The sequence below is a fragment of the Leuciscus leuciscus genome (genome assembly GCF_965113295.1).
Source record: "Leuciscus leuciscus genome assembly, contig: HAP1_SCAFFOLD_469, whole genome shotgun sequence".
Classification (NCBI taxonomy): Eukaryota; Metazoa; Chordata; class Actinopteri; order Cypriniformes; family Leuciscidae; genus Leuciscus; species Leuciscus leuciscus.
The window spans coordinates 24,938-48,007 of NW_028118270.1; the positions used below are offsets into that span (position 1 = coordinate 24,938).

General features: G+C 38.0%; 1 protein-coding gene across 1 annotated transcript; it reads right to left on the reverse strand.

Moving 5' to 3' along the window:
* Positions 1 to 2,558: 2,558 nt before the first annotated feature.
* LOC309491715 (protein eyes shut homolog) lies at positions 2,559 to 23,054 on the reverse strand. The gene is made up of 7 exons (XM_082190752.1): positions 22,923 to 23,054; positions 12,728 to 12,900; positions 8,869 to 9,051; positions 6,612 to 6,778; positions 5,683 to 5,827; positions 2,858 to 3,032; positions 2,559 to 2,761 (listed from the first exon to the last, which is right to left on the reverse strand). Exons 1-7 carry the CDS (start codon positions 23,036 to 23,038, stop codon positions 2,584 to 2,586), a joined length of 1,137 nt encoding a protein of 378 aa, XP_082046878.1. The 5' UTR covers positions 23,039 to 23,054; the 3' UTR covers positions 2,559 to 2,583.
* Positions 23,055 to 23,070: the final 16 nt, after the last annotated feature.

The following is a 23,070-nucleotide window of genomic DNA, read 5'->3' on the forward strand; positions in this document are numbered from 1 at the left end:
TTTTACAATCTATTTTTTCCCCCTAAAATATAAAGCTAAAATATTGGAGAGGGTTGTTTCCCCCGCCACCTCCAAAAAATTCGGCCCTGGCATTTTGGCTCAGACTGGTCCACTACATATGATCATATACACCACCCATCTTTGCACGCCCTTGAATATGAATACCAAATTCTATTCCTTAAAACCACTAATGCCATGTATTGAGTGAGTAGGAATGAGTGAGAGTTAACAGATGAAATTACTACAAAATTGTCATTTATTAATACAATTGAACTATACATCCATAGTGATGAATCCGAAAACAAGCTATAAGCTGTATTGACATAGCAATACCAGTGTTCCTCACAGGATTTTTGGTAAAACTGTGGTGAGTGGACCTTGTTCCTTCTAGGGGGGTTCGGGGGGCATGCACCCCCGGAAGAACATTTTGTGCATTTTAATGTTAAATTCATCAATCTGGTGCACTTTTAGAGTTCAAAATGAACAGCTTCAACCCATATTCAGTGTGCAAATTAAACAAAGAAAAATTAAAACCTCTTTTAGTTACAGTGTCTACATAATAGTTATAATATTAATCCCATGACAGTAATAGCCATTAGTTTTGTACTTATTTCTATACTTGAAAGAGATAAGCACATGATGTTTTATTTTGATGGAACCAGCATCAAGCTTTTATTTTGGCGGAAAACATGGTTTACAAACGCGTCTCATTACAATTCTAGTAAATTGCGGTATTCGTCAACTATGCAGATGTGGAAATAATGCGTAACTAGGTAATGGGTTCCTAGTTCTGCTTAGCTCTACACTTTCTCATCTCTCTCCTCATCCTCCTCACTATCATCATCAGCCACGGGAGCTGATAAAGGTCCTGCTGCTGCACAAAACATATCTGTTAATCTGACACATTTTACAGCGTCTGCTTGAAGGGCCTGTTTCTTTTTTCACGCTATTTCTCTACACATTCCTTGCGTTTCTTCTCCATCTCTCTGACTATTTTGACAGATACACACTGACACTGCACGCTTGCTCAGAGCCCAAAGGGGGAGGTGTTTAAAGATGTGATTGGAACAACCCAGTGTCAATCAAGAAAAGAACCAAGATCTATGTGTTTTATGGGCCGGTCTGCCAAAAAAAAAAACGGTGACTTTTTTTTTTTAGCAATGCATTACACCCGCACCGGCACAAACTCAGCGCCGCCAATTAAGCAAAACAAAACAAAATGAATGGGCCGCCGATGTACGAGTTTTATGGGCCGTTAGACAAACAAATAAAATAATTATGAGATGTATCACCCCAAAAAGCACGTCGGCCCACCGGTCTCCCCTGCCTCCTCCTCAAACTTGACGTTCATGCGGGTTGCCAAATTGATGACACGCAACAGGAGCGACTGACAATGAAAGCATTTTAATATTCTCCTGTTAATAGAGATTTTTAGGTGGATACTGAGGCTATTTAGGCCAGGTAGAATCTGCGATCTCTGACCCAGTTTGTTTGTTGGCTTCCATTGCTGTGTTTTCCACCAAATGGCAACCCGGGGTGTCGAAATACTATTGGGTAAATTGGTAACGGGCGGACTCTCATAGACCAAAAAAAAAAAAAATATATATATATATTCTGACACGGAACACACATTTCAAAGTATAATAACTGGCTGTAGCATTGTTTTTCAGAGAAACGAGTATGTGAACTTCATATGTTTGCAGATATTTAGGAAACATGCTATGGTATTTTTATGCTTTAAAAGTTCTGTAATTTTTTCACTGTACTAATCTCCAGGGTAACACTTTATTTCGATAGTCCATTTTAGACATTCTACTGACTGTAAGTAACTTTGCAACTACATGTCAACTGTCATTAGAGGATTAGTAGACTGTTTGCTTAATATTTGCTAACACTTTATTTTGATGCTCCCCCAACAGACATTCTACTGACTATAAGTTACTTGGCAACTACAAGTCAACTTATTCTACTAACCCGAACCCTAACACCTAACCATAACTTACCAGTCTACTAACAGTCTACTACAGTCTACTAATATTCTAATGAGAGTTTACATTTACATTTTACATTTATTCATTTAGCTGACGCTTTTATTCAAAGCGACTTACAATTGCTATATATGTCAGAGGTCGCACGCCTCTGGAGCAACTAGGGGTTAAGTGTCTTGCTCAGGGACACATTGGTGTCTCACAGTGGATTCGAACCCAGGTCTCTCACACCAAAGGCATGTGTCTTATCCATTGCGCCACCCCCACCACCCCTACCACCCCCACCACCCCTACCACCCCTACCACCCCTACCACCCCTACCACCACCACCACCCCTACCACCCCTACCACCCCTTGGAGTTAGTTGACATGTAGTTGCAAAGTTACTTATAGTTAGTATAATGTCTAAAGTGGACTATCGAAATAAACTAGAATCATCTCCAGTCTTAAGAAAGCAAGTCAGACTGTAAAATTTGCTAAAAATTTGCTAATTTTAAAGCTATTATTTTATTATTGTTATCTTTTTTACACAATGTTTCTCTGCACCCTTCCGCAGACCCTCTAGCGGTTCCGTGGAGGTCGGATTGGATGTGGTCTAACCTTGCTGGCAGAAGAGTCCAGCAGAGCCTAGAGGGCATTGGCATGTGTATCCATCAGGAAGGGGCACACAGGTGGAGCCACGAGCGCAGGAGGGCGGCGGGATGTGTTCAGCATCACAGAATGACACTTTCTCAGAGCAAAGAGCACCTTTCCATCCAAACACACACTGACAGCTGGAGGGGAAGGCCAAAGAGAAAAGATTAATAATGTTTGTCAGTCATTGACTCACACAAGTTGGGCTCAAACAGGTGCTTGTTCTGAAATCTTACTACACAGAGGATCCAGAGTCCACACAGGTGCCCCCGTTCCGGCAGATGACCAGGTTGCATGGATCAACACCGCACTGCCCCACATTACGTCCCGACTCCGGCCTGCCTTCTGTCCCTCCTGTAGGCTGAAACTTCCCATCTCTTCTCGTCCGAAACAGCAAATCGAAAATGCAACCTTTAAAATAAAATATATATGTATATACAGAGAGAGAGCGAGAGAGAGAGAGAAATCATCAGTATGTCCCCTCCAAGCTCCTAAAAGGAGAAAAAACCCCACCATAAAACCCTAAAAATATGTCTATGATTTATGGGATATATTCTTAGTCTTCTGAAGCCATATGATACAAAATATACAGTGCCATTCAAAAGTTTAGGGTCAGTAAGATTTTTTTTCTTCTCCAAAAGTAGTGAGTTACAAAAAATGTCTTTCAAATAAATGCTGCTCCACTGAACTTTTGAAAGAACCCTGAAAAATAAAATGTGTCATGACATCCACAAAATTAAATAAGCACCACAACTGTTTTCAACACTGATAATCCGAAATGTTTCTTGAGCAGCAAATCCGCATATTAGATTGATTTCTGAAGGATCATGTGACACTGAAGACTGGAGTAATAATGCAAAAAAATCAGCTTTGCCATCACAGGAATAAATTACATTTTAAAATATATTAAAATTGTAATAGTATTTCGCAATAATACTATTTTTATTGTATTTTTGATCAAATAAATGCAGCTGTCTTGGTTAGTATAAGATACTTAAAAATAAATAAATAAATAAAAATCATACTGACCCCAAACTTTTGCATGGTAGTGTACATCTTATACTAAGCAAAGTATTGCTTTTAGCAGCTCTGGAAGGATCCAATGCACTTCCCAGCATGCCTCAGCATTTTCTTAAAAGACTAGTATAAATGTAATAAATGTAAACAAATGTTTTCCAACAACTGCAAGAAAAAAACAAAACATGGTGTTGACAGCGTTTGTAATTATTTTTGGAAGCACCATCACTTTTGCACACATTTTCTTTTTCTCTCCCCTTCACCATGAAGGGGAGAGAAAAAGAAAATGTGTGCAGAAGTCCATGAGTTTAAGCTTTGATGCTGGAATGGAAATAAATAAAAAATCTGTTGCTCTTTTTCCAAGTAAAAAGCAAAAAATAAATGAAATTAAATATATTAAATGCGCTGAATGAATATAAAGGGACTTCTTGCGCACTGCCTTGAGCTCCATGAGATCAGTTCATATATTCATAACTGGGTATTAAATTCAGAAGATAATGTAATACTCAGTCAATAACCATTTAAAATCATAATCAAGCAGTTTCAGCAATTTCATTTGAGGTTGAAGAGGCCCCAAGATAGCCGTAGTCAAACTGTGTTTTACTTGCCCAGTATAAGTGAATTACTGTAAACTGAGGGATGAGTTGAAATTATGTTATGTGGTAATAGAGAAAAACTTGTATTGAATCCTTAGCATTTCTTAAACATCGACTAAATGACGATACATGCAGTGGATAGGACGCATCTTAGCCCATTTGTCATCAGTTCGTTAGTTTTCATGATGTTGTGCTTAAAGGTACACAAATCTAGCGGTTAAAAATAAAACTTCATGCATTTTGCAGAAGAACATTGTTTTGGTTGTGCTTCAGCTCTGTGTGACTGTGCGGATGAATATGGTTATCATACTGCAGTGCTCATAAAACATTGACTACTAGGCTTAAGAGAAATAAGCAGTTTAGATGGAAAGGATCTCAAGCTGACTAACAGAAGACTCTACTGCAGCTCTATCCATTAATAGACACGGTATTCCAGCACAGAGCTGCAACAACGCATAATGAAATGACCCTTCACAATAGATAATGCTTTACAATGAACTCTGTTAGAGAGCTACATGTGGCAATTTATGTGTTTAATAAAATATCTTACTGACCTGCTGAGTAATGAAAACACCATCTTTGCGTCGCTTTTACAACAATACAAATCCCTCAGTTCTCACCATCTCCGAAAAGCAGTTTTGTATGTTGATTCTTGTTTTATGACGAGCTGTCGCGTTCTCTTTTTCCCAGCAGACTCTCCTGTGTTCGGTGTTTGTTTAAAATGCTGATTCCCTGGAGGTTGGAGATTTAGCTGCTCCATGTCAAACTTTATCACTCATTGTGACAGCAAACCTGCCACTAGTAGCCGAAGCAACTTTCCTCGATCTACGGATTTGACGAGACGCGCACGGGCGAGTGATGCATTAACGCAATTACCCATGAAAACCATCCCGACAGGTCTAAAATATAAACACTTATAATAGGCTTGTATCAGGGTAAGACAAAAAAACACGTTTTGGATGAAGGATGGATTTGACTTTAAATTTTAAACAACAACAACAAAAAAGTTACATAGTGTACATTTGCACATCATTGCAAAAAATTTGGGTCAGGTAAAAACATTTCTTAAATGACAGAATTTATGTGAGGACGGTTTTATGAACGATTTCCAAAGAAATTTGTTCTGCCGGTTTCATGAATGAGGCCCATTGAGTGTAAGCATCCGGAGTCTGAACCAAAGACAAAAGATCCATTCCATCCTACTGTCTTCAGTGTGAATCACAACTGAGGAAATGCTGTTTAATAATGTTTGCAGACATTAAAGATAAAAATATAGTACCAGTGAAAAGTTTGGATAGATATGACTGAATCTGAAACCCTAACAACCTTTTAATTTTGGAATTTTTATTTCAAAACTGAAGTTTTAAATGGTTTTAAAGTTTTTTGAAGGCCATTTCAAGACATCAAACAAGTCAATATTAATAATAAAACAGGAAAAAACACATCACCTTGAAAGCTGTTCTGGAAACGAGAGCCCGCAGGCAATAGCTCAGGTGTGTATTCTTCATATCCACCCACATAAAGCTGACTGAAGGTGTTCAGGCCCACCAGCGGTCCAGTGGATGTACCTGTCCTCCTCTTCTGCCCATCGACCTATTCAGAAAACACACCAATGTGACGTCAGCATGACATCAAAAAGAGTCAAAAGTGGCTCAGAATCACTGAATTTCCATTCTACATCATTTCTTTTCTTCTTTTATTGTCATCATTCATAGAGATACGACAAATATCAAGGTGTTTTTACTGGCTTTGTCTTGCATTTCAAATCTATAGCAATATGATTGGTTTATGGTACAGTACTATCTTGAAAGTATCTAAATACCATGAAACCACCGTTCAAAAGTTTGTGGTTTGAAAGAAGTCTCTTATGCTCACCAAGTCTGCATTTATTTGATCAAAAATTAAAATATCTATTTTCTATTTTAATATATTTTAAAAGGTAAATTATTCCTGTGATGGCAAAGCTGAAGTTTACTCCAGTCTTCAGTGTCACATGATCCTTCAGAAATCATTCTAATATGATAATCATTCTCAAGAAACATTTCTTCTGATCATTAATGTTGAACCAGTTGTTCTATTTTTTTTTAAATGGAAAAAAGCTTCTATTCATCAAAGAATCCTAAAACCTATCACAGTGATAGGTTTTAGGATTCTTTGATGAATAGAAGCTTTTATTATAGAAATCTTTTATAACATTATAAATGTCTTTTCTCTCACGCTTGATCAATTTAAAGCATCCTCACAGAATATACGTTAAATTAATTTCTTACAAAAAAAATTACTGACCCCGAACTTTTGAACGGTAGTGTATATAAAAGTAAAGAGCCCAGAAACTATCATTTCAAAGTTTGTTATATTCCTACAAAATAAAACACACCTTCAGCCATCCATTTTTCAGATATCTTCCAAAGTTCACTGTGTGAATTTTGATCCTCGGATTCAGGCGCTCGCTGATAATAGTTGCCAAACCCGAGCCAAGATTATACTTATGAACAATCCTGCCGTTCCGCACCCCCAATGCGAAGAAGTCGTCTCCACTGATGCCTTCACAGAAACAATAACACACACAGAATCCAATTAGCACATGCACTGGAGTCCAAAAGTCAGACACCATATTGGAAATCTGGCATTTAGACACGGAAACAAACAGGTTTTAGGATTCTGGAACACAAAGATAAGTGATGAGGAAATGAATCACTCATTTTGATGTGGTCACTCAATCATATTGCAAAAAGTAAAAAATTAGAAAGGTATGTCAAATTGAAGCATTTTCATTAGTGGTTCAGGTCAAGCTGACCATCTCTAAAATGTAATTTCTTTTTCTTTTTGAGCTGATGGATCTAACGCTCCAATTTATCTGGCCAATTATCAGGTGAATATTTGCCTTCTCATCCTCTCTGATTCCTTTTTTGTTCCCCACTGTGCTGCACGGCTCCCTTGACAATTGCTTCATTATTCACAGTGCTGTCCTCTTCTCTTTTTCCCTCGATGAATCATCCTAAACTATAATCCCGAGAGACACTCGCTGAACTGAGGAAGATTCATACCCCCCTTACTCTTTTATTCAGCTGCCTGTCTTTTGATTAAACATGTTCGTAGCAGTGACGTGTCAGTTAGCAGCCACTGAAACTGACCTTAAAATAAATTGCCGATGGTGGCGGAGAAGGCATGAGGAAACTTAACCGAGATGCTGTCTCTTCTTAATGGCACTTTCAACAGGACATTGATTTTTTTTTTATGGATATACATTTCGGTTACACTTTATTCTACTACCTATAAATAACTTTGCAACTACATGTCAACTAACTCTCATTAGAGTATCAGACTATTACGTTAGGATTAGTAGAATAAGTTGATATTACTTTCAAAGTTACTTATAGTCAGTACTAGTAGAATGTGTGTTGGGAAGCATCTAAATAAAGTATTAGCAGATATTAAGCAGACAGTCTACTAATATTCTAAAGAGAGTTAGTTGGCATGTAGTTGCAAAGTTACTTATAGTTAGAAGAATGTCTAAAGTGGACAGTCGCAAAAAAATATTACATACATTTCTACATTTAGAAAGAAAATCAGAGTGTCGCATCATTTTCTTAATTAGTACTTGTGTCGTTTTCAAGAAACAATATCCTTAAAACAATACACTTATGAGAAGCACAATTTAAAACTACTTCATTTTTAAATACGATTTTTGCTTTAAACTAAAAAAATGATATCCATTATTCTCTGAACACTACTCTCAATAACCTCTATAATATTTACCGTCTCAAGTAATTTAAAATTGGAAAATGTTTAACCATTTTGGTCACACTTTAGATTAGGGTCCAATTCTCACTATTAACGATTAACTATGACTTTTGACTCAAACTCATTATTAGTTAGTAAAGTAGTTGTTAGGTTTAGGCATTATGTAGGATTAAGAGCTGTAGAATATGGTCATGCAGAATAAGGCATTAATATGTGCTTTATAAGTGCCAATAAACAGCTAATATCCTAGTAATATATATGCTAATAAGCAAATAGTTAATAGTGAGAATTGGACCCTAAACTAAAGTGTTTCCACTATTTTTTACTGGTAAACAATTCTTTTTTTATTATAACAATTCTTTTTCTATAATAATCAATTACTAAATTACTATTAGGCAGTATTAATTATTATTACTAATTATAATGAATTATTTGTAATTTCCTCATATCAAAGTCAAAGTCAATTTTTTTTTTTTTTTACAAACTTTTTACCATCTTTATTATTTTTTTCATTCTGTGTTCAAGATTTCTTCTCTATTGTCTGAGATTCTTTAGAGACTTCATATAACAGATCTTTCCCTTATGCCAGACAATAAAAATCATCGCCCCGTTTTGTGCACAGATATATTGTCTCTGCTTTGCATGGGCTCTGGACTTACATTTACAGCACATTTTACCGGAGCTGCTCCATTAATATCTCCTAGTTGAGAGATACTGTTTCCAAACCTCACTTCCTCTAACATGACCTCAGCTGCTATGAATCCAGCTCTTATTTTTCATACACCAGTATATACAGCATGCTATTGTAAGCGCTGAGGGATGCACTGAAATCAAGGCGAATAAAGAGAGATGGAGTAACAAATATGAACAATATTCCAATTTTGACCCACCTTGTCCCTTTTGCCCAGAAAAGAGAATGAGGCTGTTTCTCAAAGCGGAGACATTATTGGCAAAGGTGAGCTTCAGGTGGAATTCATAAAAATGACCCATACTGGGAACAGAGGGATAAGCCATATAGGATGAATATCCAAATTCATCAAGACCACTGAACCTGGGCCGAGTGATGTTGACAGCTGTGAAGAAATAAAAAAGTAATCAATAATTATATAAACGCATATCTGCAATAATGTATAGCCTATAATACAACTTATAATACAATGGGCTATGATAGCCAAATTATTCATGGTTACTTAGCACAAGGGTTGCATGTTCAATTCCAGTTATAGTTAGTATAATTATTCTTGAGAAATGTATTGCGACAACTTTAAATAAACAAGAATCTGTAAAATGTCATGTAATTTGACTGAGGTGAAGTTACCAGCAGCTGTCTGAGAAAGCGACACAAGATGGCGATATTGCACTATACATCAAGCTTGTCAAATCCTATATTATTATTTCCTTAGGGGGGAAAATGCTGCTTCTAACAATAATTATTATAATTTTGTGCCATTTTACTCTGCAAATGGGCAGTGGTCGTAACATTTATATTTTGCAGAGAGATTTTGCCAGAATTTGTGCAACGGCTGCTGCTTTGGACAATGCACTTCAGAGGCAGAAAATCTTCCGAAATATCAACATTTGATCCCCTGGTCCAGCAGCCATCGTTCAGAAACATTTCAGCTTGGGTACATTAAGTATCTACACTTATTTTTTGGTCAAAAAAAAAAAAAAAAAAAAAAAAAGCTACCTTAAGAGTTTTCTCCACCCCTCATTTTGTCTTTATGAACTGTGCAGTCTGCAAAGCTTCTCCAGAGGATTTCTCTGGGAACAGCATTGAAGTTCTTCCCTGTGCTCTCCTCTTGAATTATTGATGCCTTTTGAAATTGCACATATATTACCTTGTCACGGTTTATTTGCACAGGGCCTAATGAAGGACTAGAATGCGTTTTTAGCGGGGACGGTTTGATGAGGCCAGCTGTATTTCTTCGCTCACAGTGTCGTGTAATGGCTCAGTGATACGCTGCTTATGCCGAGTTACGTTTTCTTGCTCAAAGTGAAATTCATTAGCAAGCCGGCCATTTATTAATCAGATGTATTGGGCACTTTTTGAGAGTGCCAGTTACCATCCTAAGATAAACTGCAGTCCTGTATAAGGATGCAATTTAAATCATTTCCAAAGTCAAATGGGGATTTCTGATTCTAGCCTTTAGAAGTAACCAGAACTGCAATAATTATAGGCACAAAAAACACTTGCTTTCCCTGATTTTCCCCCAATGCTGAAGAGGAATAAAACTTCACTTTTTTTATTTTTAAAATTTCTCTTAAAAATGTATCTGTTAATGTCCCATTTGACAGTATATGAGACATGACCTCAAATGACCATATAACTTATGTTTACATTTCTATGCAAAGGCTCTGCATAGCACAGCAAAGCTCTCTCTGCTGTATTATTCTGCTAAAGGTGACTAAAGGAACAAGAAAACAACCTCCAACTCACTAGCAGTTTTTCCTGGTGACATATCACCCATTTATTTTCATTCGTTCTAGTCAAAAACCGTTTGTGTGCAAGGATTTATCTCTAGTGAAATTCAATAGCCTTCTGACAGCTGTGTTGGCTGGACCCAAAGATATTTTGCTTTTCTTGATTACCTTCGCTTACCACACATAGATAGATAAAGACATAAGAATAAAAACATGCACATAAGAATAAAAATAAAAAAACATGCACATGTGAGCAACTCCTAACAAAATCTGTTTGATCCCAAACACTTCCCACAAGATGATTCTTTAATCTTCTGGTGTAGAGCCTGGTGACGATGGAATGAAAAAACAGGAAGTCACATGATATGCGTGTTAAGGCGGTAAGGCGGTTTAAGACAGATGTGCCATTATGTTATGGGTCTATTTTAGGTGAGTGTGATGTGAACTGTGCGTCAAAGAACACAGCCTGTCCTCTAAACTCCACTGCCGCATCAAGCTGCATCAAGCTGCTTCCAGCAACACAAGCTCCCGTGATCAATCCAAAGATCAATCTATCTGTCTTCCTGTGGATTTGAAATGCAACTTCTAAAAAATATGCACCTTTGAAAATAAAGTTTAAGATTGTACAGAAGTTGGTTAAACTAAAAAGTGGTTTAAAAAAATAAAAGTAAAAATAAAATAAATGAAGGCTAAATTACTAAATTAAATCATTAAATAAATGTTGAAATATTTAAATAAATTATTAAATGCATTATTAAACTGAAATAAAGGCACATTTATTCATTTGTTTGGTGATTTAATAATAGAATTATGTTTGTTTATTGACACTTTAGCAATTTGTTTGCACTCATTTTCAGCATTATTTTGGGATTGCTTTTTTATTTAAGCACAATCTCATGTTATTTCATTTTACTGTGATGGGCTGTCGATTGATTTTTCCACAAATTGCTTCCTTCAGACAGTTCGTTTCAATTAACCGATTCACTCGTTCGTTTCCGTTATCAAACAATGACGTCACGTATATGCAATTCTATTATTAAAGAACCCGATGATGTAAAACGCAGATGTTTTACATGTCTAAATCCAAATAAACGAATGAAATAAACCTATTTATTTAATTTCGGCCATAATTCAAGTCAACTGCTTAGTTCACGCATGCTCAGCAGCGCATCGGTTCTTCGCGGGCATGTCCGATTCCGAACTGTTTCCTCAAATTCACTGTATTAACTTGACTCGAGAAAGAACCATCAGTGTATTGCTGTTAAATCACATTTGCTAGGCTGCCTGGCATCTTTTTTCTTTGAAATAAGAATAATTTGAAATAAGACCACGATCTTCTGAATAATGTATAAATTCTAAATGTAACACTAAATCAATACATAAAACAGACTCAAAAAACCCTTCCTGTAATTCCATTAGTCCAGGCTCATTTGAAGAAGTCCAGCACATCCAAAGTTGAGTGACTGCCCAGAGGCAGCGAGGCCTTGGCTACTAATCAATACTGATTGATGTTATCTGCTGTTATCGGCCTTTAAATTCAAATGTCAGTCCCGCTCGGTGTGACACTGGGAGATTAGAACACTCTATTTGGCATCAGGCTCTTTGCTGTCTGATGGAGCGACGTCTGGTAGCTCAGCCTCGCGTGCTGTGCCAAGCGGTCTTCAAACCACGCAACCCAATTAGATTACAGCGAAATAGCCGCAGTTCTTTCCCCTCTAAGCACAGTCGAGGAGATGAAGAGCTATCTGTGTAAGCAGATATCCGACTTTAGCTGACTTAACACTGCGAGGTAGAGCCGGGGGAGAGAAGTACATTAGTTACACGGCGCTGTAGTATGACTTCACAGCTTTGTTATTTGAGACAATAAAACAAACCCACTTGCAGCCAGTACATTCTGTAACTACACTTTGATGAATTAAGTTTCAGAGTTGGGTAATTTACACACTTGGTGTGCTCATTATATTTGGATGCGTACTACCTGTAGACACCTCGAAAGGTCTGTGTATGTAGTGGAACCGGGTTCCAATCCAATGCAGACTGGCAATTATCCTCAAAATGTTCATTGTGAAAGCATCAGTTCAGTAACTGTTTGCAGCAAGCGCAGAGCACTTAGCTACTCTAATTGGAATGGTATTTCATCGGCTTGCATCAGTTAAACCAAACTGCTGGGAATACTTTCAATATACCACCTATGGGTCTAACCTCAAAGACGGAGGTGATAGAGGAAAACAAACCTCAGATTGACACAAATATCAAAAGAAACACCCTCTGGCCACGCTGGCTTCAACGTCTCAATTGATACCGGTGTAAATCAGCGTCGACACAAACCTTCATCGCAGAGGAGACCCTGCCTTCCGTAGGGGCAAAGACACGCCGCTTCGAGCTGCGTCTGGGGAACGCAGGTGGCGCCGCGTGCACACGGGTTTCGCTCGCAGGCGGTGAACTGGCACAGCTTACCGGAGTAGAGCGAAGGACACGCACAGAACCAGTTCTCCGCATCACTACACACAAGGAACCAAAATGAGGGGGAAAAAACAGAGATCATTAGTACACCAATGAAATGTACCCGTACTGCATCATTACCTTTGGTGGAGTTTGCGTATAAAGCATACATTGGGAAGGGGCATTGGGGAGGTTAAGAATGTCAAAAAAGCAGGGGAGAATACAAATGAGAATACAGAGCGGAATGGATGGAAGTCATACATCACCGGCCTGAACTCGAGACCATCCTTGTCAGGCAGACCAACATCAACTGATCTTGCAGTGCAAGCGCAAGTAAGAGTGCACTTTGTTAAAAATATTTTACAGACACAGAAATGAACAGCAATTGATTTGGCATTTGATTAAAATGATGTTCACTCGTAATTGAAGATTAAGTCTGTGGTCTAGAATGGATTTTTTTAATTCCTATGGGTTCCTAAATAAAGGCAGGCATGGTTAGCATTAGAGACCTCATCAAAATCATTAAAACATCTTACAGACCCCAAACTTATGAACGGTAGTGTACATGAAAATAAACAAATGCCTTAATCATGTTTGTGGGTCCGTGGCATCAACATTATTTAAAACCCCTTGTTTAAATAATGAACAAACACCTATTTTAAGATCACATGACCAATGGTGTCATGCTGCTATTAGTAATAACATGTTTAATTTTTTTCTATTTGCTGTATATATGTTAAACAAACTTGTTGTTTGTTGTCATGTTAATTGATTATCATCAGACTGCCAATAATAATAATAACAAAAATATGACTTTATATAGCACTTTCAGACAGAGCTCAAGGCAAAAACATCTAGACAAAGTACAGTCATGTGAAAAAGAAAGGACACCCTTTAGAATTTTTTGGTTTTACTTATCAGAACATTAAAAATCATCTGGTCATTAGCAGGTATTAAAATGAGGTAAATACAACCTCAGATGAACAACAACATATGACATATTACACTGTGTCATAATTTAACGAAAATAAGTGTGTGATAAACTAAGTACACTATGATTCACTTGCTTGTAGAGCCACTTTTAGCAGCAATAAGTTGAAGGAATCGTTTTCTGCATGACAGTCTCAGTCTCACACATCGTTCTGGAGGAATTTTGGCCCGCTCTTCTTTACAACGTTGCTTCAGTTCACTGAGGTTTGTGGGCATCTGTTTATGCACAGCTCTCTGAAGGTCCCGCAGCAACATTTCAGTCAGGTTGAGGTCTGGACTTTGACTGGGTCAGTACAACACCTTGATTCTTTTCTTTTTCAGCCATTATGTTGTAGATTTGCTGGTGTTCTTGAGATCATTGTCCTGTTGCATGATCCAATTTTGGCCAAGCTTTAGCGGTCGGACAGATGACCTCACATTTTAATACTTTGATATAAAGAGGTGTTCATGGTCGACTCAAAGACTGCAAGGTGTCCAGGTCCTGTGGCTGCAAAACAAACCCAAATCATCACCCCTCCACCACCGTGCCTGACAATTGAGGTGTTGCTAATATGCATTATGGCAAAACATCTCCACTTTGGTCTCGTCTGTCCAAAGGACATTGTTCCAGAAGTCTTGACGTTTGTTCAGATGCAACTTTGCAAAACCAAGCCATGCTGCCACGTTCTTTTTAGAGAAAAGAAGCTTTCTCTTGAAAACCCATCCAAACATGCCATACTTGTGACTGCTACTTCCTCTCTTAATTCCTATGGAAGCAGTAAGGGTGTATGTTGTTTGTCACCCATGGCTTTTTTTGTTAAACTGTTTAACAAATGATAATGACACAATGTAATATGTCATGTGTTGTTGTTTATCTGAGGATGTATTTACTTAATTTTAAGACCTGCCAAGGACCAGATGATTTTTTATTATGTCCGGAATCTGATACATAAAACCATAAATTCAATAGGGTGTCCTTTCTTTTTCAAATGAGTGTACATCTAAACCAAAATACAGGATATATTCATAAAAACGCATTATACAGACATAACATTACACTTGTTGGGATGTCCATTTTATAAATATCATGCAGTGAAACAACACATTCTCACCCCAAATCGTCACTTTTTCGTCACTTTCAACCATGCTTCAATATCCGACGCACAAAGCACCCTTTAGCGTCCATATGTGACGCTTCGGTTATGGGTAGGTTTAGGTATGTGGTAGGGTTATGCGTCTCATATGGACGCTAAAGGGTGCTTTGTGCGTCGGATATTGAAGCATGGTTGAAAGTGACGAAAAAGTGACGATTTGGGTATGAGAACGGGCTGAGTGAAAAGACTAAAATGAAAAGAAAAAAATCTAAAAGGTGTCCAAGACCACAGGGATGTAGCCTGACTACGTCAGACTTCGTACTTCCGCTCAATTTCAGTTCGCTTCTGTACTCAGTCTGAGATAGCGACCTATAATCTCCCAGTTTTCTTCCGGCCTCAAAACAGCCGGCCAATCAACGAACAGAGGGCGGGCTGAGAGCCGTGACGTAGACGCTGATTGTAACGTGGATGCGTAGATTTACTTCACATAATCTGCAAAAGTCGTTCACAGCCATGTTCACTCCGGTATTTCGCTCGATGGTTTTGTTTTCGCATCATACAAGTGTTTACAATGGAAGTTCGATGCGGCTGAGCCGGCGCTAACACACGTCATAACCAAACGTTATGTGATTGGCTTACGGGTAACCAATGATTTTAAACTTCAGACAAGCGCCCCCCCCCCCCGTGAGAAAGAAAACGTTTTTCAATTATGCCCTTCCAGACTCTGTCTACGAAGCAAAGCGAAGTAGCAGAGTTTGGTATTACCAGGCTAACGGGGATGAAGAAGAGTACATAAACAAAAACGTATTGAGTGAATCACAGATTCATTTAAATAAGCGAATAACTGGGCCTGAAGGCCATCTACAAAAGCAGACTCACATTCTGCTGATGTTGATCTATCCTCACTGTAAGCGAATTATTAGAAATGCCCCAGCTAAAGGATGACTGCCGAGGTGCAATTCCGCAAACGGAACTTTTTTAATTCCAGGCTTTATCCTCAAGCGAGAGGTAGAGGGTGGGCCAGCATGATAAGCAATATTCAGACAAGAACTTCATAAGCTGCCGGAAGATGTAGACCGTTTTCAAAGGTATAATATCAGATACAGGAAGCATTGGAGGAGTTTCAAATCTATAAATTAATAATGTGTTTTGAGCTGCAGCACAGCTGAAATGAAATATTTACATTCTGTCACTGGGATTTAGAACCAGTGCAAGTGACTGATACATAGACACACACAACAATATTCTAAAAACGTGGGCATGAAAAGATTTGAAGGAATATCATTGCAGGGAGAAATCGAATTTCAGATAAAAATGGCACGCTTATAACTATACAAAAATAATTGCATTTACGCAGATAACACTGGATAGGACATGTAACCTTCCCACTCATAAATCTGAGTCACTAATCAAGTGACCTGGTTTGTATACAAGCGCTCTTTGCACCGTTCCCAGGGAAAGACAGAGAATGGTTTGTCACTGCCTTTCAGGACAGCAGGGGGTAATGCCGCGGCAGACTGCGAGATTATTGCCCCGCATTATGTAGAACATGCAAACACATCTGTTTCTGTGACTGATTGCCCTTCACCAGCCATGCAAACTCAGACTGACGCAGGGAACAGTCAGGAGGAACACTCAGGTGTCGGCTGCATATGGTGAGCCCCGTACGTAGCCAACTGTGTATGATCACAGGAGATGTGTTTACCACTCTTCAAAGAGAGTCTTGACATTGCAATGACATATTCTGTATTTTGATCATGACACTTTATCTTTAAAAAAAAAAAAAAAAGAAAAAAAAAAAGATTTCAGGCTTTTAGTCTATTAACTTTGAGACCATCAACTGTGAATAAAATAAATATTCAGCACATATACACATTTACACATAAAATGTATATTTTTTGGCTTTTAGTCCATGTGTGCTTTGAGACCATCAACTGTATATGCTAGTCCACTCTCTAAACAGTCACATGATTCACTATTTAATTAACAGCCTTTCATGTCTGGAAAAACGTACATATACAGTCCCTTGCGAAAGTATTAAAACCCTTTCATTTATTTTCACATCTTGCTATGTTGCTGCCTTATGTTAAACTACTTTAAATTACTTTTTTCACATCAATCTACACTCATACACCGCAATGACAGCAAAAAAAAAAAAAAAAACAGATCTGTGATAACTTTGCAAATGTATTAAGAAAAAACTGAAATAAGTACATTGCATAAGTATTGAAACCCTTAACGAAGTATTTAGTTAAAGCAGCCTCAAGCCTTTTTAGGTATGACTTGCCCCGATTTGCAGTCAACAATAGTTGTGGAAAGTGTTGCGCCAGCCTGCAGATTTTGGACTATGATACCATCCAGTCGGAGGATCATGGAGCTCAACCAGTGTGACCATCAGCTTGTTGGTCATCACTCTAACCAAGGCCCTTCTCCACTGAGTGCTCAGTTAGGCAAGCTCTAGGAAGTGTCCTGGTTGTTACAATCTTCTTCTATTAAGGATAATGGAGGCTACATGCTTACGTGAACCTTCAATTCAGCAGAATGTTTTTGTAGTCTTCCCCAGATCTGTGTCTTGACACAATCCTGTCTCTGAGCTCTACAGGCAGGTCTTTTGACCTCATGGCTTGGTTTGTGCTCTGATATACATTTTTAGCTGTTAGACCTTTTTTTGAGAGGTGCGTGTCTTTCCAAATCATACCCATTCAACTGAATTTGTCACACTCAAAGTGTAGTAACATCTACAAGAGAAATTGAAATGCTCCTGAGCTAAATTTCAAGTGTCCCAGAAAAGGGTATGAATACTTAACCAAAGTAATAATTTCAGTTTTTTTATTTTTAATAAATTTGCAGTCATCACAAATCTGTTTTTTGTTTTGTCATTGTGGTGTATGGAGTGGATATTAATGTAAAAAATGAATTTAAAGTAGTTTAACATAAGGCAGCAACATAATATGAGAAAAAAATGAAGGGTTTTGAATACTTTCGCAAGTCACTGTATATACAGTATATCTCTATACATACAGAGTACACTATACACACACACACACAAATATATATAAGTCGTTCAAATGCCTGGGGTGAAAGAAGTCTCTTAGCTCACCAGGCCTTTAATTGAACAGTAAATCAGTAATATTGTGAAATATTTTTTAACAAGTAATTTATTCCGTAATGGCAAAGCTATTTATAACCTTTACGTCTTCAGCGTCACATGACCCTTCAGAAATCATTCTAATATGCCGATTTGGTGCTCATGAAACATTGTTAACGTATTATTGAACCTTATTATCAATGTTGAAATCAGTTGTGCTTACAGTTTTTTCCAATTGCTAACACACAATTTTGCAAACTAGGCTGGTTTTATCAAAATACTTAACACAATTTACAAAACCACACACCCAAACTGCAAAATAACTAATATATCCTGCAAAATGAAGCACTGCAAATAAAACTACACCAAAATCAAACTTTTGCATGAAATGGCACACTTCATTCATATTACCAGATTTTTGTCTAATCAACTACACACTGTTGGGCATAATGAAAAGCACTCTCATCTTTAGTATGCTTTGCCATAATACTAAAATAGTTCAAATTGTAGAAAATTCTTCAGATTGTTCACATGCACAGAAATATTTGCAGATACCCACATGCTGTTGAAACATTTTTTTCACCAAACAAGTCAGTGCAATTATGCACAGCAGATATATTTACATTGGACTGAAAAATATGCTCACAAAAAACAGTAAACTGAAAAAGATTGTAGTGTTAACAATTAACCATTGAGGTGTTTGGCCAGGTGGCACATGTATTGGCCAATTAACTCATGTAGAGTCATTTTGAATGGCAGTGTTTTGAAATGGCAAACATGTGACTTTGTCAGATTGTTGTGTCTTATGCAGAGAACAGTGTTCAGTGCATTTAAAAAGTGCCATTTTGAATAGCCATTGGTTTTGCTCTCTGTGTGTCAATTTAAATAATTGTGCTGTGCATGTCATTTTAGTGTGTTAGCAATTGGAAAAAACTACGTTTTTGTGGAAATATATTTTTTAAAGGGTTCTTGGATAAATAGAAAGTACAAAAATATTTTGTAACATTATACAGGCCACTATTGATCAATGTGTCCTTGCTGAATAAAAGTATTACATTTTAGGAAAAAACATTTGAACAGTGGTGTGCACGCACACACACATACAGCATATATGAAAATACAGTATGCAGAATATCCAGATAATATACAAAATTTGCCAAAGTGTGTTTATTTGAGCCTGGTATCATACTTGGTACAGCTCTTAGAAAGACACTGTTGCTAATACGGTTCACAGAGGTCATCCTGCATTCAGTTATATAAAGATGCTTATTTGACCAATGGGCATTATGTAAGGCAGTCAAGAGACTAAAAACCAAGAACATTTGTCTGTGTTTGGTTAGAATGGAAGTGAACCAGAGGTCAGTGCTACAAAGCAAAAGAAAGACGAAAACCATTAAAAATATAATGTTCTGAAAACGCGGCTAAACACATCTCCACTAAACTGAGTCCTAACGCACACGTCTCCCAGCAGATATAATAAGCTACCATCACTACTGACCATTTCGGCTGCAGCTAAAGTGAAATTCTGGAAGCAAACATGGATGAATAATTTAACATGGTAAGTGTTCTCCATGTCTGTTTAAATAAGGGTGCATCCAGAGAAGCAGACAAAAAGAGTCTCTGACTTCCAGTTTGCTTTCAGTGTAACCAGTCATTTGATAGTATTAATAAAGCAATGAAAACCCAGATATTTTAACAGTACTGACCAAAGACAGCATTTTAAATTCAAAGATCTGTAAACGCGACATGAGGCCACGGCTCACCGGAGACCCAAAATGGAGAGGCCGGTCCTCCAAACGTGCTGGATTGCCTGTTTAGTGGGCCAAGCACTCGATTATACACTTGGGCGGGCGTGACACACTCAGTAAAAGAGTTTAGTGCTCAGCTCGACAGCGAGGTGAATGATGTCGCTTTACGGGAATGAAATGAACGGCTGATGTACAGCTGTTCGCTCCTGCCCTCCACATGCTCTAGCCGTTACCCGGTGGAGGTGGGGAGAATCTGTCTCAAAGTCAAAGGATTACAACCGTTAAAGCCATGAATCACTGTCAGAACTCAACACTAGTAAGGAGACTACAACAGGAAGCCAGGTACTTTGAATGCACACATTAGGCCCATATCCACAGTCATATACGTTTTCTGAAACTTTAAATGGATGAGAGAGAAAATGGATGAGGACATCTGAGGTGAAATACAGTTTTGTGAGATGACAACAGAGAGAGAAATGACTTTGAGCAGAAGCAAATGCAAGGAAAGCGGGGATATGTTTAAGTACCATCTGTTGAGAAAAACTAGCCTGCTAACGTCAGCTGCTGGCTTGGAGAAAAAGCCTATTCTTTGTCAACAAGCTCCCTTCACTCGCCTCAGCTAACTGGGATTACCATTAGGACATCTTCCAGGACAATTATCTGCCTCACACGAGTGCAGCTAGTTTTACCCTTTTAAAATAAACGTGGACTGTTATTTCGATCTCGACGCAGAGGCTAAGTACTGTGCATGTGACTTTGCAAATGAAAAAAGCAGCTGCGTTTCAGACTAAAAATGAATGATTATGTACAAGACATCTAACCAGCATATCAAAAGAAGCCCATGTGATCAAAGAGAATACTCCACTGATTTGTTTTCAGGAAACCTGGAGGAGAAGATAAAAGAAAGGACAGTCATCACCACAGAAAAAAGACCATTCACACACAAACCAAATGTCGAGTCTGGACTGCTCAATGGCTCATCACAAAGGTCAGTGATGGGGCTAATGCCCCACGTTGGTTATCTATAAAAGTCAATATTCACAGAGCGCTTCAGTGAAACAGACTTTTCCGAGATGAGCTTAGAACGAGAAATAAGGACGCCACTATATACAAGCCTGCATGTTTAAACTGGAACACCTATATAAAACAACAGCAACATCAAGAGCTGAATCTACTTCATCATGTTCTGATATGGCATAAAACGGTCTTAATTTATTATCTTAAAAAAATTTAAAGAGAAGTATTCAGTGTTAAACAATATGTTTTTTAAACGAGGAGTACTTTTATTAGCATCTCAGTGAGTTGGTTATGCGATGATGCGCTATGAAACTATTGCGGGGCAAATAAATTGTAATATTCATTTATTAATAAAAGTAGCCTAATAAGGATGATAATAGTCATCATCATTTAGATCGTTGCTTGGGGATTGAGATCATCATTGGGGGTCCTGTCGCCGGGCCTGTGATGGGCACAGACTCAATTTTTAGCTTCAGACTTTGATTCCATCCAGTCGGAGATTGATATTATGCGACGACTTTAGAACGCATTGTTTTCATTCGTCATGCATCTGCTAAAATCGAAGCACATGCAAGTTTGTTGTGTTAAGAATGACTTGAGTCTGAAAGTGTGTGATCCTCAGTCATTTATTGTAGAATGCCAAGTTTTTCTCTCTAACCATTTACAAAGTCGTATGATGCCTAGAGTTTTGAAATCTGTTCCAATTTTAAAAGTTGTGTAGTGTATCCCAGCCTTTATTCATTATTCCAAACAAAAGTCCTCCATGTATTGTAATATTCTTTTCTGCTTCTACAGTATATAAAGAATGAATCAGGTTTGTACACAACAAGGGTAAATGGCACCTTATCTCAACACTGTTTAGGTTTCAATTCAGAGCCAGTTCTCTGTAGTCCTTTAGGAAAACCGTTCCACGGCTGTCAGACAGAGTCCCTGAACGCGCGCCGAGTGTCTGTGCTCGAGTTGCTGTGGTCAAGCACGCTATCAGCTGAGCAAAAGGCATTTTCACCACTGACATTTACATGGATTTGTAATAAATATCTCATTAGATAAAAAAAAACACTCTTTAGTGGTCTTGTGTTGTGTTTTTACGCTTCAAATCACAGACTACAGAAGAGAAGCACATTGTCATTGTGATTAGGTACAGACATTTGCAAACTTATTATATTGTACCAATATAAATTTTAGAACTGCAATACTTTTTAGCACCAGTACACCATGATACTAAAAATGCACTTCAAATGCTATTACTATACATCTTTACTATACGGAAATCGCTTTTGAATGCATGCTCGCTTTTCACTTTAGCTTTTGAGCTTGCGATCATGTGTACTCTGTGTAGGCATATTCAGTTAATAATTGTAGCATCGGTTGTCCAACTGAACTAAATGGTTTTTATTTGTATAAAAAAGCCAAACGACAGCGGGCAAGTAATATAATCGGCAGACGGATGAACACCGTGTAACACCAATAACACCGACTACCGCAGCAAGTCTATGGTCAACCTTAAATTACAAAAGATTTGCCACCTATGTTGACAGTTGCTGATTGGAAATCCATTGAGAATCATTTTTGAATCAGATCATGACTAATGGAATCTAACAAAATTGTGACAAGCTTAAAGATTCCCACCCTAATCAAAACATGCTTTTAACATAGAAAAGTAAATATAAAACTCAAAAATGGTGCAATTGTAAACTATTGGTTGTAGGCAACACAAAAACGCTGCCTGTGGTTTAACAAAAAGCACATTCACACATCACTCCCGTCCCTGCAATCAAGCCTCTGATTACCGCTATTTAAAACTCAAGTGAGCATCTTCACAGCATCCGCATATCATTGACAATATTTACAAACTCTACGCCCTGGCAAAAGCACAAAATTTAGTAGAAAATTGCATGTATGCCAAATATTGAAAGCTTAAGAGATGCTTGTGAAAGAATGCTGATTGATGAGTATGACATCTGCACGTACAGTGAGGAACTCCTCCGGTCACGTTGTCTACCACTCACCAGTCCTTTATTGAGAAACATCCAATTACAGTCATTTTCATCTGAATATTGTTTTAACAGACACTTTGAAAACACTATTCGCAGAATGTAGCCATTGAAAGTTGAGATGGTTCTACCTCCAATAGAGTTTCAAAAAAGAAAGAAGTGAAATCATACCTGAGACAGGTTCCTCCATTGCGGCAGGGTTGATGCTGGCAGACTGTGGCGTCACAGTTGTGAATATTTTGGCCTCTGATTGCTTCCCCCACCACATGCAGCTCTTTGGAGCCCATCTGCAGTTCACGTATGCAGCCGATGAATCCAG